The following is a 15475-nucleotide window of genomic DNA, read 5'->3' on the forward strand; positions in this document are numbered from 1 at the left end:
ACTTGGAGCTATTCTAAATTATTGCTCCATTATACGTATCCAGTATCTCTACTCAGAGCTATCCGGATAGGTGTCAAGCTTGCATCGACGTAACTCTTTATGTCGAACTCTTTATCACCTCCATAACTGAGAAACATTTCCTTATTCGTCTAAGGACAATTTTGACCGCTATCTGGTGATCTACTCCTAGATCACCTTTGTACCCTCTTGCCAGACATGTGGCAAGGCACACATTAGGTGTGGTACTCAGCATGGCATACCGTATAGAGCCTATGACAAGATCATAGGGGACGAACTTCGTCCTTCCTCTTTCTTCTGCCGTGGTCAATCTTTGAGTCTTACTCAACTTCACACCTTACAACTCAGGTAAGAACCCCTTCTTTGACTGATCTATTTTGAACTCCTTCAAAAACATGTCAAGGTGTGCATTCTTTGAAAGTATCATCAGGTGTCTTGATCTATTTCTATAGATCCTGATGCCCAATATGTAAGCAGCTTTATCCAGGTCTTCCTTTGAAAATCACTCTTCAAACAACCGTTTATGCTCTCTAGAAATTCTACATCATTTCGGATCAACAATATGTCATCCACATATACTTATCAGAAATGTTGTAGTGCTCCCACTCACTTTCTTGTAAATACAAGTTTCTAGCAAACATTGTATAAACCTAAAAGCTTTGATCACTCCATGAAAACATATATTCCGATTCCGAGATGCTTGCTCTAGTCCATAGAAGGATTGCTGGAGCCAGCATACCTTTTAGCATCCTTAGGGTCGACAAAACCTTTTATTGTATCACATACAACTTTTCTTACAAAAACTTGGTAAGAAAACTTGTTTTGACATCCATCTGTAAGATTTCATAATCGAAAAATACATCTAATGCTAACATGATTCCGACGGACTTAAGCATCGCTACGGGTGAGAAATTCTCATCGTAGTCAACTCCTTGAACTTGTGAAAAGACTCTTTCCCACAAGTCGAGCTTCATAGACGGTAACATTACCTCCCACGTCCGTCTTCTTCTTAAAGATCCATTTATCTCAATGGCTTGCCGATCATCGGGCAAGTCCACCAAAGTCCATACTTTGTTCTGATATATGGATCCTATCTCGGATTTCATGGCTTCTAACCGTTTGTCGGAATACGGGCCCACCATCGCTTCTCCATAGCTCGTAGGTTCATTGTTGTCCAACAACATGATATCTAAGACAGGATTACCGTACCACTCAGGAGTAGTACATATCCTTGTCGACCTACGAGGTTTGATAGCAACTTGATTCGAAGCTTCATGATCACTATCATTAACTTCCTATTCAACAGACGTAGGCACCATAGAAAACATCTTTCTGTGTTGCATCGCTCTCTGGTTGAAGTGAAGGTTCGACAACCTCATCAAGTTCTATCTTCCTCCCACTCAATTCTTTCGAGAGAAACTCCTTCTCGAGAAAGGACCCGTTCTTAGCGACAAACAATTTGCCCGCGGATCTGAGATAGAAGGTGTACCCAACTGTCACCTTTGGGTATCCTATGAAGATGCGTTTGTCCGCTTTGGGTTCGAGCTTCTCCGGCTGAAGCCTTAAGCATCGCAGCCCCAAACATTAGAAACGACAACTTTGGTTTCTTGCCAAACCAATGTTCATACGATGTCGTCTCAACGGACTTAGATGGTGTCCTATCTAAAGTGAATGCAGCTGTCTCTAACGCATAACCTCAAAATGAAAACGGTAAATCGGTAAGAGACATCATAGATCGCACCATATCTCATAAGGTTCGATTACGACGTCTGGACACACCATTACCCTGTGGTGTTCCAGGTGGCTTCAACTGTGAAACAATTTCACAATGTCTTAAGTGATTGCCAAACTCATAACTCAGAAAATCCCCTTTTGATCAGATCATAGGAACATGATCTTTTTGTTATGATGATTCTTAACTTCACTCTGAAATCGCTTGAACTTTTCAAACGTTTCAGTCTTGTGCTTCATTAGGTAAATATACCTATATCTACTCAAATCGTCAGTGAAGATGAGAAAATAGCGATATCCACCGCACGCTTCAATTCTCATTGGATCACACGCATCAGCATGTATGATTTCCAACAAGTTACTTGCCCGTTCCATTGTACCTGAAAACGGGGTCTTAGTCATCCTGCCCATGAGGCATGGCTCGCATGTGTCAAGCGATTCAAAATCAAGTGACTCCAAACATCCATCGATATGGAGTTTCTTCATGCATCTTACGCCAATATGACCTAAGCGGCTGTGCCACAAGAAACTAGTACTATCATTATTAACTCTACATCTTTTGGCGTGAACATGTGTATCACCACGACCGAGATTCAATGAACCGTTCACATAGGGTGCATGACCATGAAAGGTATCATTCATGTAAATAGAATAACCATTATTCTCTAACTTAAATGAATGACCGTATTGCAATGAACATGATCTAATCATATTCATGCTCAACGTAGACACCTGATAACATTTATCTAGGTCCAATACTAATCCCGAAGGCAGATGGAGCGTGCGATGATGATCTCATCAACTTTGGAAACACTTCCAACACTCATCGTCACCTCGCCCTCAGCTAGTCTCCGTTTAGTCCGTAGCTTTTGCTTCAAGTCACTAATAATAGTAACTGAACCGGTATCCGATACCCAGGTGCTACCAGGAGTACTAGTGAGGTACACATTAATGACACGTATAAATTTTGTTGAAGTTGCCAGCCTTCTTATCTACCATGCATTTGGGGTAATCCCGCTACCAGTGACCATTCCCTTTACAATAGAAGCACTTAGTCTCGGGTTTGGGTTCAACCTTGGGTTCCTTCACTGGAGCGGCAACTGGTTTGCCATCCATGAAGTTTCCCTTCTAGCCCTTGACCTTCTTGAAACCAGTGGTCTTGTTAAACCATCAACACTTGATGCTCCTTCTTGATTTCTACCTTTTGCGGTCTTAAGCACCGCGAACAACTCCGGGATCAACTCCATCCCTTGCATGTCATAGTTCATCACGAAGATCTAGTAGCTTAGTGATAGTGGCTAGAGAACTCTATCAATCACTATCTTATCCAGAAGTTTAACGCCCACTTGATTTAAGTGATTGTAGCACCCAGACATTCTGAGCACATGCTCACTAGCTGAGCTATTCTCCTCCATCTTGTTGGCAAAAGAACTTGTCAGAGGTCTCACACCTCTCAACACGGGCATGAGCCTGAAATCCCAATTTCAACTCTTGGAACATCTCATATGTTCTATGGCGTTCAAAACGTCATTGGAATCCCGATTCTAAGCCGTAAAGTATGATGCACTAAACTATCAAGTAGTCATTAGGATGTGTCTGTCAGGTGTTCACAACATCAACAGACGACGTTGTAGGGGTTTGCACATCGAGCGGTGCATCAAAGACGTAAGCCTTCTGTGTAGCAGTGAGGACACTCCTCGGACTACGGACCTAGTCCGCATCATTGCTTACAATATCTTTCAACTTGGTCTTTCTCTAGGAACGTATTGAAATAGGGAGCTACAACGTGAGCTATTCATCTACAACATATTTGCAAAGACAATTTAGACTATGTTCATGATAATTGAGTTCATCTAATCAAATTATTTAATGAACTCCCACTCAGATAGACATCCCTCTAGTCATCTAAGTGAAACATGATCCGAGTCAACTAGGCCGTGTCCGATCATCACGTGAGACGGACTAGCCAACATCGGTGAACATCTTCATGTTGATCGTATCTTCTATACAACTCATGCTCGACCTTTCGGTCTTCCATGTTCCGAGGCCATGTCTATACATGCTAGGCTCGTCAAGTCAACCTAAGTGTATTGCGTGTGTAAATCTGGCTTACACCCGTTGTATTCGAACGTTAGAATCTATCACACCCGATCATCCCGTGGTGCTTCTAAACAACGAACCTTCGCAACGGTGCACAGTTAGGGGGAACACTTTCTTGAAATTATTTCGAGGGATCATCTTATTTAAGCTACCGTCGTTCTAAGCAAATAAGATGTAAAACATGATAAACATCACATGCAATCAAATAGTGACATGATATGGCCAATATCATTTTGCTCCTTTTGATCTCCATCTTCGGGGCTCCATGATCATCGTTGTCACCGGCATGACACCATGATCTCCATCATCGTGTCTTCTTGAAGTTGTCTCGTCTTCTATTACTTCTACTACTATGGCTAACGCTTTAGCAATAAAGTAAAGTAATTACATGACGTTATGTTGACATGCAGGTCATAAATAGATTAAGACAACTCCTATGGCTCCTGCCGGTTGTCATACTCATTGACATGCAAGTCATGATTCCTATTACAAGAACATGATCAATCTCATACATCACATATATCATTCATCACATCCTTTTGGCCATGTCACATCACAAGGCATATGCTGCAAAAACAAGTTAGACGTCCTCTAATTGTTGTTGCAAGTTTTTACGTGGCTGCTGTAGGTTTCTAGCAAGAACGTTTCTTACCTACGCGAAAACCACAACGTGATATGCCAATTTCTATTTACCCTTCATAAGGACCCTTTTCATCAAATCTGATCTGACTAAAGTGGGAGAGACAGACACCCGCTAGCCACCTTATGCAACTAGTGCATGTCAGTCGGTGGAACCAGTCTCACGTAAGAGTACGTGTAAGGTCGGTCCGGGCCGCTTCATCCCACGATGCCGCCAAATCAAGATAAGACTAGTAACGGCAAGTAAATTGACAATATCGACGCCCACAACTGCTTTGTGTTCTACTCGTGCATAGAAACTACGCATAGACCTAGCTCATGATGCCACTGTTGGGGATTGTAGCAGAAATTTAAAATTTTCTACGGATCACCAAGATCAATCTATGGAGTAATCTAGCAACGAGGGGAAGGAGAGTTTATCTACATACCCTTGTAGATCGCTAAGCGGAAGCGTTGCAAGAACGCGGATGAAGGAGTCGTACTCGTAGCGATTCAGATCGCGGTTGGTTCCGATCTAAGCGCCGAATCACGACGCCTCCACGTTCAACACACGTGTAGCCCGGTGACGTCTCCTACGCCTTGATCCAGCAAGGGGAGAAGGAGAGGTTGGGGAAGACTCCATCCAGCAGCAGCACGACGGCACGGTGGTGAAGGAGGAGCGTGGCAACCCTGCAGGGCTTCGCCAAGCACCGCGGGAGAAGAGGAGAACTTGGGAGAGGGGGAGGGCTGCGCCAAAACTTGGGTGCGGCTGCCCTCCCACCCCCCCCCATATATATAGGGGCAAGGGAGAGGGGGGCCAGCCCCCTCAGATCCAATCTGAGGAGGGGGCGGCGGCCAGGGGGGTTGCCTTGCCCCCCAAGGCAAGGGGGGCGCCCCCCCCCCTTTAGGGTTCCCCCAAACCCTAGGCGCATGGGCCCTAGGGGGGAGGCTCCCAGCCCACTAAGGGGCTGGTCCCTCTCCACACACAGCCCATAGGGCCCTCCGGGGCAGGTGGACCCTCCCGGTGGACCCCCGAAACCCCTCAAGTGGTCCTGGTACAATACCGGTAACCCCCCGAATTATTCCGGTGACCGTATGATGACTTCCCATATATAAATCTTTACCTCCGGACCATTCCGAAACTCCTCGTGACGTCCGAGATCTCATCCGGGACTCCGAACAACATTCGGTGACCACGTACATACTTTCCCTATAACCCTAGCGTCATCGAACCTTAAGTGTGTAGACCCTACGGGTTCGGGAGTCATGCAGGCATGGACGAGACAACTCTCCGGTCAATAACCAACAGCGGGATCTGGGTACCCATGTTGGCTCCCACATGCTCCACGATGATCTCATCGGATGAACCACGATGTCAAGGACTTAATCAATCCCGTATACAATTCCCTTTGTCTAGCAGTACGATACTTGCCCGAGATTCGATCGTCGGTATCCCGATACCTTGTTCAATCTCGTTACCGGCAAGTCTCTTTACTCGTTCCGTAACACATCATCCCGTGACCAACTCCTTGATCACATTGTGCACATTATGATGATGTCCTACCGAGTGGGCCTAGAGATACCTCTCCGTTTACACGGAGTGACAAATCCCAGTCTCGATTCGTGCCAACCCAACAGACACTTTCGGAGATACCTGTAGTGTACCTTTATAGCCACCCAGTTACGTTGTGACGTTTGGCACACCCAAAGCACTCCTATGGTATCCGGGAGTTGCACAATCTCATGGTCTAAGGAAATGACACTTGCCATTAGAAAAGCTTTAGCATACGAACTACACGATCTTTGTGCTAGGCTTAGGATTGGGTCTTGTCCATCACATCATTCTCCTAATGACTTGATCTCGTTATCAACGACATCCAATGTCCATGGTCAGGAAACCGTAACCATCTATTGATCAATGAGCTAGTCAACTAGAGGCTTACTAGGGACATGTTGTTGTTTATGTATCCACACATGTATCTGAGTTTCCTATCAATACAATTCTAGCATGGATAATAAACGATTATCATGAACAAGGAAATTAATAATAACCAATTTATTATTGCCTCTAGGGCATATTTCCAACATCCACCACCCCACGACTAGTTCTACCATCCACCGACGCAGGAGAAGCTTCGGGTGTGCGCGTTTGTGAGCCACCTCCCAATTACTGATTTTCTCTAGCATATTATCTAGAATTGTTTACAAATACCCAACGAACCATTTGCAAATAAAATCAAAAGGGGAACCACAAACATGGTATATAACTCTCTTCCGACATTTTTTCTATAGTATTTGATCAATCCTATGAAGCCTGCCAAGATAAGCATTTGGCGAGCGTAGAAGGTTGTGGGACTTTTCTAGTCAAATGATCTTTACTGGAACAAAAAAAGTATCATTTCATGTTTTCAAACATAAAAGTTTACCCCCTTCTTGCTAAAGATGCCCTAAGCCCTAGGGTAGCAGGGTACAACCATACATATGAAAATTTCTGATATTGATAAATAAAACACAATGGATGCTGATCATGCCAGGCAGATAGCTCGTAACGTGCTAGTAGACACAAGTGATATTCTTATAACAAAAGCAAATACCAAAGGATTTTCTCATGGAGCAAAGCAATAATAAGTGTAGTGAAACTAGATGTAAATGAACTGTTGCCTGGAAAATGTTTAATAACGAGACTGGGCAATATTATCACCATCAGAATCACAAATGTGAACAACATCATGTTAGGGAACGTAGTAATTTCAAAAAAATCCTACACACATGCAAGATCATGGTGATGCAAATCAACGAGAGGGGAGAGTATCATCTACGCACCCTCGTAGACCGTAAGCGGAAGCGTTATGAGAACGCGGTTGATGTAGTCGTACGTCTTCACGATCCGACCGATCCAAGTACCGAACGTACGGCACCTCCGAGTTCGGCACACGTTCAGCTCGATGACGTCCCACGAACTCCGATCCAGCAGAGCTTCACGGGAGAGTTCCATCAGCACGACGACGTGATGACGGTGATGATGTTGCTACTGATGCAAGGCTTCGTCTAAGCACCGCTCCGATATGATCGAGATGGATTATGGTGGAGGGGGCACCGCACACGGTTTGGAACAATCAACTTGTGTGTTCTAGGGTGCCCCCTGCCCTCGTATATAAAGGAGCAAGGGGGGAGGCCGGTCGGCCCCTGTAGGGTGCCAGGAGGAGGAGTCCTCCTCCTAGTAGGAGTAGGACTCCCAGGAAAGGAAGGAGGAGAGGGAGATGGAAGGAGAGGGAGGAAAGGAGGAAAGGGGGGCCGGCCCCCTAGTCCAATTCGGTTTGGGATAGGGGGGCCGCGCGCCCTGCCTCCTCTCTTCCACCACTTGGCCCATGAGACCCAATACTTCTTCCTCGTATTCCTGTAACTCCCCGATACGCCAAAAAATACCTGAATCACTTGGAACCTTTCCAATGTCCGAATATAGTCGTCCAATATATCAATCTTTACGTCTCGACCATTTCGAGACTCCTCGTCATGTCCCCGATCTCATCCAGGACTTCGAACTACCTTCGGTACATCAAATCACATAAACTCATAATACCGAATATTAAGCGTGCGGACCCTACGGGTTCGAGAACTATGTAGACATGACCGAGACACGTCTCCGGTCAATAACCAATAGTGAAACCTAGATGTTCATATTGGCTCCTACATATTCTACGAAGATCTTTATCGGTCAAAGCGCATAACAACATACGTTGTTCCCTTTGTCATCGGTATGTTACTTGCCCGAGATTCGATCGTCGGTATCTTAATACCTAGTTCAATCTCGTTATTGGCCAATCTGTTTACTCATTTCCGTAATGCATTATCCCGCAACTAACTCATTAGTTGCATTGCTTGCAAGGCTTATAGTGATGTGCATTACCGAGAGGGTCCAGAGATACCTCTCCGACAATCGGAGTGACAAATCCTAATCTTGATTTATACCAACTCAATAAGTACCATCGGAGACACCTGTACAACACATTTCTAATCATCCAGTTACGTTGTGACGTTTGATAGCACACAAAGTGTTCCTCCGGTAATTGGGAGTTGCATAATCTCATAGTCATAGGAACATGTATAAGTCATGAAGAAAGCAATAGCAGTAAACTAAAATGATCAAATGCTAAGCTAACGGAATGGGTCAAGTCAATCACATCATTCTCCTAATGACGTGATCCCATTTATCCAATGAGAACTCATGTCTATGGTTAGGAAACATAATAATCTTTGATTAACGAGCTAGTCAAGTAGAGGCATACTAGTGACACTCTATGTGTCTATGTATTCACACATGTATCATGTTTCTGGTTAATACAATTCTAGCATGAATAATAAACATTTATTATGAAATAAGGAAATAAATAATAACTTTATTATTGCCTCTAGGGCATATTTCCTTCAGTCTCCCACTTGCACTAGAGTCAATAATCTAGATTACACAGTAATGATTCTAACACCCATGGAGCCTTGGTGCTGATCATATTTTGCTCGTGAGAGAGGCTTAGTCAATGGGTCTGCAATATTCAGATCTGTATGTATCTTGCTAATCTCTATGTCTCCCATCTGGACTTGATCGCGGATGGAATTGAAGCGTCTCTTGATGTGTTTGGTTCTCTTGTGAAATCTGGATTCCTTTGCCAAGGCAATTGCACTAGTATTGTCATAAAAGATTTTCATTGGACCCGATGCACTAGGTATGACACCTAGATCGGATATGAACTCCTTCATCCAGACTCCTTCATTTGCTGCTTTCGAAGCAGCTATGTACTTCGCTTCACACGTAGATCCCGCCATTACGCTTTGTTTAGAACTGCTCCAACTGACAGTTCCACCGTTCAATATAATACGTATCCAGTTTGCGATTTAGAATCGTCCGGATCAGTGTCAAAGTTTGCATCGACGTAACCATTTAGCTCTTTGTCACCTCCATAAACGAGAAATATATCCTTAGTCCTTTTCAGGTATTTCAGGATGTTCTTGACCGCTGTCCAGTGATCCACTCCTGGATTACTTTGATACCTCCCTGCTAAACTAATAGCAAGGCACACATCAGGTCTGGTACACAGCATTGCATACATGATAGAGCCTATGACTGAAGCATAGGGAACACTTTTCATTTTCTCTCTATCTTCTACAGTGGTCGGGCATTGAATCTTACTCAACTTCACACCTTGTAACACATGCAAGAACCCTTTCTTAGCTTGATCCATTTTGAACTTCTTCAAAACTTTATCAAGGTATGTGCTTTGTGAAAGTTCAATTAAGCGTCTTGATCTATCTCTATAGATCTTGATGTCCAATATATAAGCAGCTTCACCGAGGTCTTCAATTGAAAAACTCTTATTCAAGTATCCTTTTATGCTATCCAGAAATTCTATATTATTTCCAATCAACAATATGTCATCCACATATAATATTAGAAATGCTATAGAGCTTCCACTCACTTTCTTGTAAATACAGGCTTCTCCAAAAGTCTGCATAAAACCATATGCTTTGATCACACTATCAAAACATTTATTCCAACTCCGATAGGCTTGCACCAGTTCATAAATGGATCACTGGAGCTTGCACAATAAAACATTCAGGTTGCATCATATACTACTCTTCTTCCAGAAATCCATTCAGGAATGCAGTCTTTACAACCATTTGTCAAATTTCATAATCATAAAATGCGGCAATTGCTAACATGATTCGGACGGACTTAAGCATCGCTACGGGTGAGAAGGTCTCATCGTAGTCAACTCCTTAAACTTGTCGAAAACCTTTCGCAACAAGTCGAGCTTTGTAGACAGTAACGTTACCGTCAGCGTCAGTCTTCTTCTTCAAGATCCATTTATTCTCGATGGCTTGCCGATCATCGCGCAAGTCAACCAAAGTCCACACTTTATTCTCACACTTTGTTCTTGCTAGATCCCAAGCAGTCCGCATATTGCGAAAAAATCAATAGGTGCTGAAGCCTTTGTCCATGTAAACACGAACCAAGATCATCCAGCGGATATCCTCCACCGCCGGGGCGTCAGTCTCACCGCCACCGCATAGTGCAGAACATCCAGAATTGAAGCTCTTCTCGGCCTCCAATCCCTCCATTCTCTCAAAGGAAGACATGGATGAAGTGAGTGTTAGCTAGAGTGACATGAACATTAATTTGTTTGGTGTCATATACTCGCCTCAAGATTTGTCTACTAATTTATACTATGCCTTATACACTTCTCACATCATTACACCGACGGATGAGCCTTGCCGACCACCACTATAAGTATAAATCCACAAGTATATATTAATCAAATGGAAAAGAAATAAGTATTGCCCATACTCCCAACCAACAAGTCTACACCTGTCAACTAATCATGAACATGCGGCCACGGCCGGCCGCCATGGCCGACCAGCAAGGAGGGAAGTACTAGTAGTAAACTAGTCCTCCAGCTCGGCCTTCTTGGGCACGCCGAACCGCTTCTCGATCCGCCGGAGCTCTTCCACGGTGAGCCCAAAAGCCCTCTCGAGGACGGCGTCCCTGATCCCGGACCCGAACACGGTGGCCGGGATGCGCACGATCCCTGGGTTCTCGCTGTTGAAGGTGCCGTAGACGGTGGCGGGCTGGTCGCCGACGTTGAGCTGGAAGTGCACCATGCCGCGGGGGAACACCATGACCTCCCCCTCCACGAGGACCTTGGCGAAGAGGCGGCCCCCCGTGTCGACGAACCCGGCGTAGACGCGGCCGGCGAGGACGAGCGCCGTCTCGGTGGCGCGCGGGTGGTAGTGCGGCGGGTTGACGCCGCCGGCGGCCGAGAGGTCGGCGCGCGCGAAGGACATGCCGAGGGTGTGCAGGCCCGGGAACTGCGCCGGCGTGACGGACACCCCCGCGAACCCCGTGTCGGCAGAGAAGTTGCCCGCGACCCGCACGCCCGAGAAGGCGAAGTCGCCCGCGGTGAGGTTGGCGGGGCTCCTGCACGGGTAGGAGCGGATGAGGTTGAGCTCCACGGGCCGGCCGCGGCCGGGGTCCGGCACGCAGAAGTCCTGCACGGCGTCCGGGTCGGCGCCGATCGCCGCCGCCGGGAGCAGCGCGGCGAGCAGGAGGAGGGCAAGATGGTGCGTCGCCATTCACTGCTCAGCTCGCCAGCTGCACTTCACTTGTTGACGTACTGGCTGGGCGCTAGTGGCGTGGTTATGTAGACAGGTCGCAACTCCGCGTGCATTGCAGGCCTTGCAACTTTTTTTTTCCTTTTTGAACGGAAGCTTTTGCAGCTTCCTGGAAGCACGTAGTGGTCCTTGTAGCTGTAGGCCATGAAACCGTTATGTGGGGATAGCGATCGGTCGACATTTCTGACCGGAAAAGTCGCTCAAAGACTTTCAAAGGGAATCGTACGGAATTTTATTTTAGTTTTTATTAGTTTCAAGCGAATCAGCCTGAGTTTAGATTGAAATCTAACGGCTGCGATTTATTCTTCATCTCCCGCTCCTGACCCTTTTCGCGCTGCCCCTCCTCCTTACCCCCCTACTTCTCTGCAATCATCGACATCGCACCAAGCCGTGTTGTCCCCGCCATCGGCAAGGTACCGACGAGCCCTCCCAGGCAACACCATGGCCGGCTGCGGCGTCCTTTTTTTGAGCTCGATCTGAGAGGCAGTCACCGTCCTCCCCTCACCTCACTCGCCTCGTCAACCCTCTGGGACACGAGCTTCGCCCTATCTGTGGCACGCTCCTGGCTCGGCCTCGTCGTAGACATCATGGCCAACTGCTTCACGCCGCCTTCTTCAAGAATCAACTGACATGGCGTTTTTTTTTTTGAATAGCACACACATTGAGGAAATATGTAGATTCTTCTCTTTTTTCGGCTTAATATGTAGATTCTTCAATAATCTGTCGTGTCAGGGATATATTCGGGACCAAAAGGTGGAGGGCCAGGGTGTGCATGGTGATGATCCATCGAACGGTTTAGTGATGGCATATATGATTCTCCATAATTAGATCAACTAACCAAGTGTGCATGGTTTTTCGCAAAAAAAAAAACCAAGTGTGCATGGTGATCGAATATTAATAATTGGTATATATGGGTGGTGAGTGGGTGTGGCACTGTGAGCGTGGCTACGTGCTTGTACCTTTCCATGATCACGCTATCTCCGGGCACATGATGCTTTCGTGGCGTAGCAGACTCTCCGTGCGGTGCCTCCAACCGCCGGCTGCAGCCACGCCACCGGGCAATGCCTTGCCGCCGACGCAACTCGCCCTAGCATGCATCATTGCCAGCGCAACAACATACAGGTCGGCACAGTACCGTACGTGATATTCCATTATTCCCCGTTTCGTTATTGTGTGTACTTAACAGTCATTTCTATGATTGGTACACTTACCACACGTGGTGTATACATGCTTGAAAGAAGTACTACAGTATTTTCATTCCTATAAAAGTCAGGCGTATTTTGTTTCGTTAAGACATGCATTTGAGCAATAATTACTCCACAAATACAAGGTTATATGACTTGAAATTTGTGCCACTAGATTCGTATTTAGAAGTACTTTGTTATGGTAGTGATTTTGTCATCATCGACCTTCCCTCCCACCAGCACCCATTGGTCGTTTGAAATGGTTTTGTTATTGTTTTTGCTCGTGGACTACACGACCGCGTATTACTTGCTCCAATCCCTATAATGGCCAGCTAGTTGTTGCACCCTCGTGCGTAAGTCATTTTGCAGAAGCAGCAAGTTCTCCCCTCAATGAAGAATCAAGGTTATTAATTCGTAGAGGTAGAGGTATCGCCTAGTCTCTCCTCCTCACAAAATTAAAATCAAGATCCTACTTTTGTTTGCAGTTCTTGTGTGATTGTTAATAACACTAGCTCTGCTAGTTGCAATAAGTAATGAGTAGATGATGGTATATGAAGCGGTCTTGTATTTTTGCATAACCGAAAATATAATCAAGTAAATGAGAGTTTAGAGGTTTTCTTGTCGAGAAAGTTGAGTCCGGTTCATAAGTTCACTAGTAGCATCTCTCGTCAGCACGGTGACACATAATAATAAGCATGTGCATGTGAAAGTGAATAATCATGCAATCATGTAATATTATCTTATTTTTGCATGTTTCGCCCGGTTAACTATGCAACATCCGCATAGAAATCCTGAATTGTAATCCGGGCCGCAACTGGAATCCTCACCACCTTCTGATCATTACCCCATGTAAGGCTGCCAAAAGTGTAATCCCCTTGTAGCTTCCACACAGGGGACAATTTCACTCGAAACGTGCGAACCTTGTTCTTCGCATCAAACACTAGTACAGGTGGATCAACCTCCATCCTTACTCCGACAGGGCTCTCGATTTCTACATGGTACATGGAATCGACATCCCCAACGTTTGTCACCGTCCTTGACACGGTGACCGGACTCCTTAGGTTGGGAACCGAGATGGACGGCAAGTTCAGGTGGTATGCCGGTAGCATTCCCGTCGTGTTGCAGTGCACGGAGGCCTTCTTGACAATGGTGCAGCGGAAGTATTTATCGTAATCTTGTGAATCAATGTCGTAAACCAGGCCCGGATCAGCTGCCCCACAAGGGTTGATGTTGCCGCCTCCGTAGTCGAACGGGTCGGCAATCTTCCGAGGCAGCCCTTCCGCCAGTATCGGCATTCCGTGCTCATCGGTTGTATGGGCTTCATTACCATGCAAAAGCAACAAACAGATGAATATGCCTGCCTCCACGTACAAAGTTACTGTTGGGCATGTGCTAACTGCGTGCTTAATCATTACCGGTAGTGACAATGGCTGATTTGATTGCAGCAGATGACCAGTTTGGGTGAAGAGCTTTCAGCAGGGCAACAACGCCAGCTACATGTGGGGCTGCCATCGACGTCCCCGACAAAATTGCATACGAATTTTCCTTTGCCGCCAAGATGTTGACTCCAGGTGCCGCTATGTCAGGCTGTTAAAAGATGTATCAAGGCACTGAGATGACCTGTGTTGCCACGGAGCATGTTAAGTACAGTACATTTTAGCTTAGCGGCTGACACGTACCTTGATAATGGCGGGATAATCAGGCGACGGACCCCTCGAGGAGAACATGGCCACTTTTGGTGCCAGTGTTTCCTTCCCCGTGATGGTTCGCGCCGGTTCGATCTTCACCATTGGAGAGCTGCTCAGAAAATAAAACAAGAAAGTTCTCTCCAACGATCAGAACGGCACTTTTTTTTGTCAATTTGAGATTGCTTTTACCACGCTTGTCGCCTGGTTCAGATCAGAACGGCACTTGCATGCCACCTTGCCTGAACTCAGACTCTCATTGCACAAAAATGGAACTTTTTGTGCATACCTTGCGTCGTCCATGTAGCTGGCGATCTTCTTTCCGATGTCGAGGTCCACGAGAACGCAGGCTATGCCCTTGCAGACATCTAGTGCTGTGAAGCTTAGGTCCGTGGTATACTGGGCAAAGATGACACCAGATCCCCCACCATCCCGGACGTACTGTGATGACTGCTGGAACACATCTTGATCCCCTGGCTGCATGGTGCAGAACAGGATCTGCCCTTTCACGTCCGTGCCATTGAGAATTTCCATGTCACAACTAAAATACAGAAGGTAAAATTATGTCAAGTATAGTCTTGTTTAGATCGAATTGCTATGGCTGTGAGCATCAATTGATACAGAGGTAAGGGGGATATCCTACTTTTTGAAAGGGAAAAATATTGAATGGGCCACAAAAATGATGTAAGAAGAAAATTGTGTTTTGCTTTATAGGATAGCGACAGGAGAGAATATTGAGTGCAAATAGTCTGTCGGATTTGGAAATACCCACGAAAATGGTACTAAAAGAAGAACTCGCGAAATGGTATGAAAAGTCTACCGTAAGCATGTTTTTATTAGGGTAGCGATGGGGAAAGAATAATAATGCTTACAAAATCTAACCACGCAAAAGAAAGGTTCGGAAACAAACAAATATCTTTGATTCACTTACCTCACTGGAACCACAAGAACTTTGAAACCACTGCTGCTCTTTGA

The 15475-nt window shown here is 45.7% G+C and overlaps 2 protein-coding genes across 2 annotated transcripts; both read right to left on the reverse strand.

Annotated features, from left to right (window-relative positions):
- Positions 1-10628: 10628 nt before the first annotated feature.
- On the reverse strand, positions 10629-11674 carry LOC125515925 (germin-like protein 2-4). Its single transcript, XM_048681409.1, has one exon. It carries the CDS (start codon positions 11590-11592, stop codon positions 10906-10908), a length of 687 nt encoding a protein of 228 aa, XP_048537366.1. The 5' UTR covers positions 11593-11674; the 3' UTR covers positions 10629-10905.
- Positions 11675-13519: 1845 nt separating this feature from the next.
- LOC125513488 (subtilisin-like protease SBT3.8) lies at positions 13520-15469 on the reverse strand. Its single transcript, XM_048678615.1, has 5 exons — positions 15432-15469; positions 14790-15041; positions 14495-14612; positions 14231-14402; positions 13520-14133 (listed from the first exon to the last, which is right to left on the reverse strand). Exons 2-5 carry the CDS (start codon positions 15032-15034, stop codon positions 13583-13585), a joined length of 1086 nt encoding a protein of 361 aa, XP_048534572.1. The 5' UTR covers positions 15035-15041; positions 15432-15469; the 3' UTR covers positions 13520-13582.
- Positions 15470-15475: the final 6 nt, after the last annotated feature.

Source organism: Triticum urartu, chromosome 6 (assembly GCF_003073215.2).
Source record: "Triticum urartu cultivar G1812 chromosome 6, Tu2.1, whole genome shotgun sequence".
NCBI classification, from domain to species: domain Eukaryota; kingdom Viridiplantae; phylum Streptophyta; class Magnoliopsida; order Poales; family Poaceae; genus Triticum; species Triticum urartu.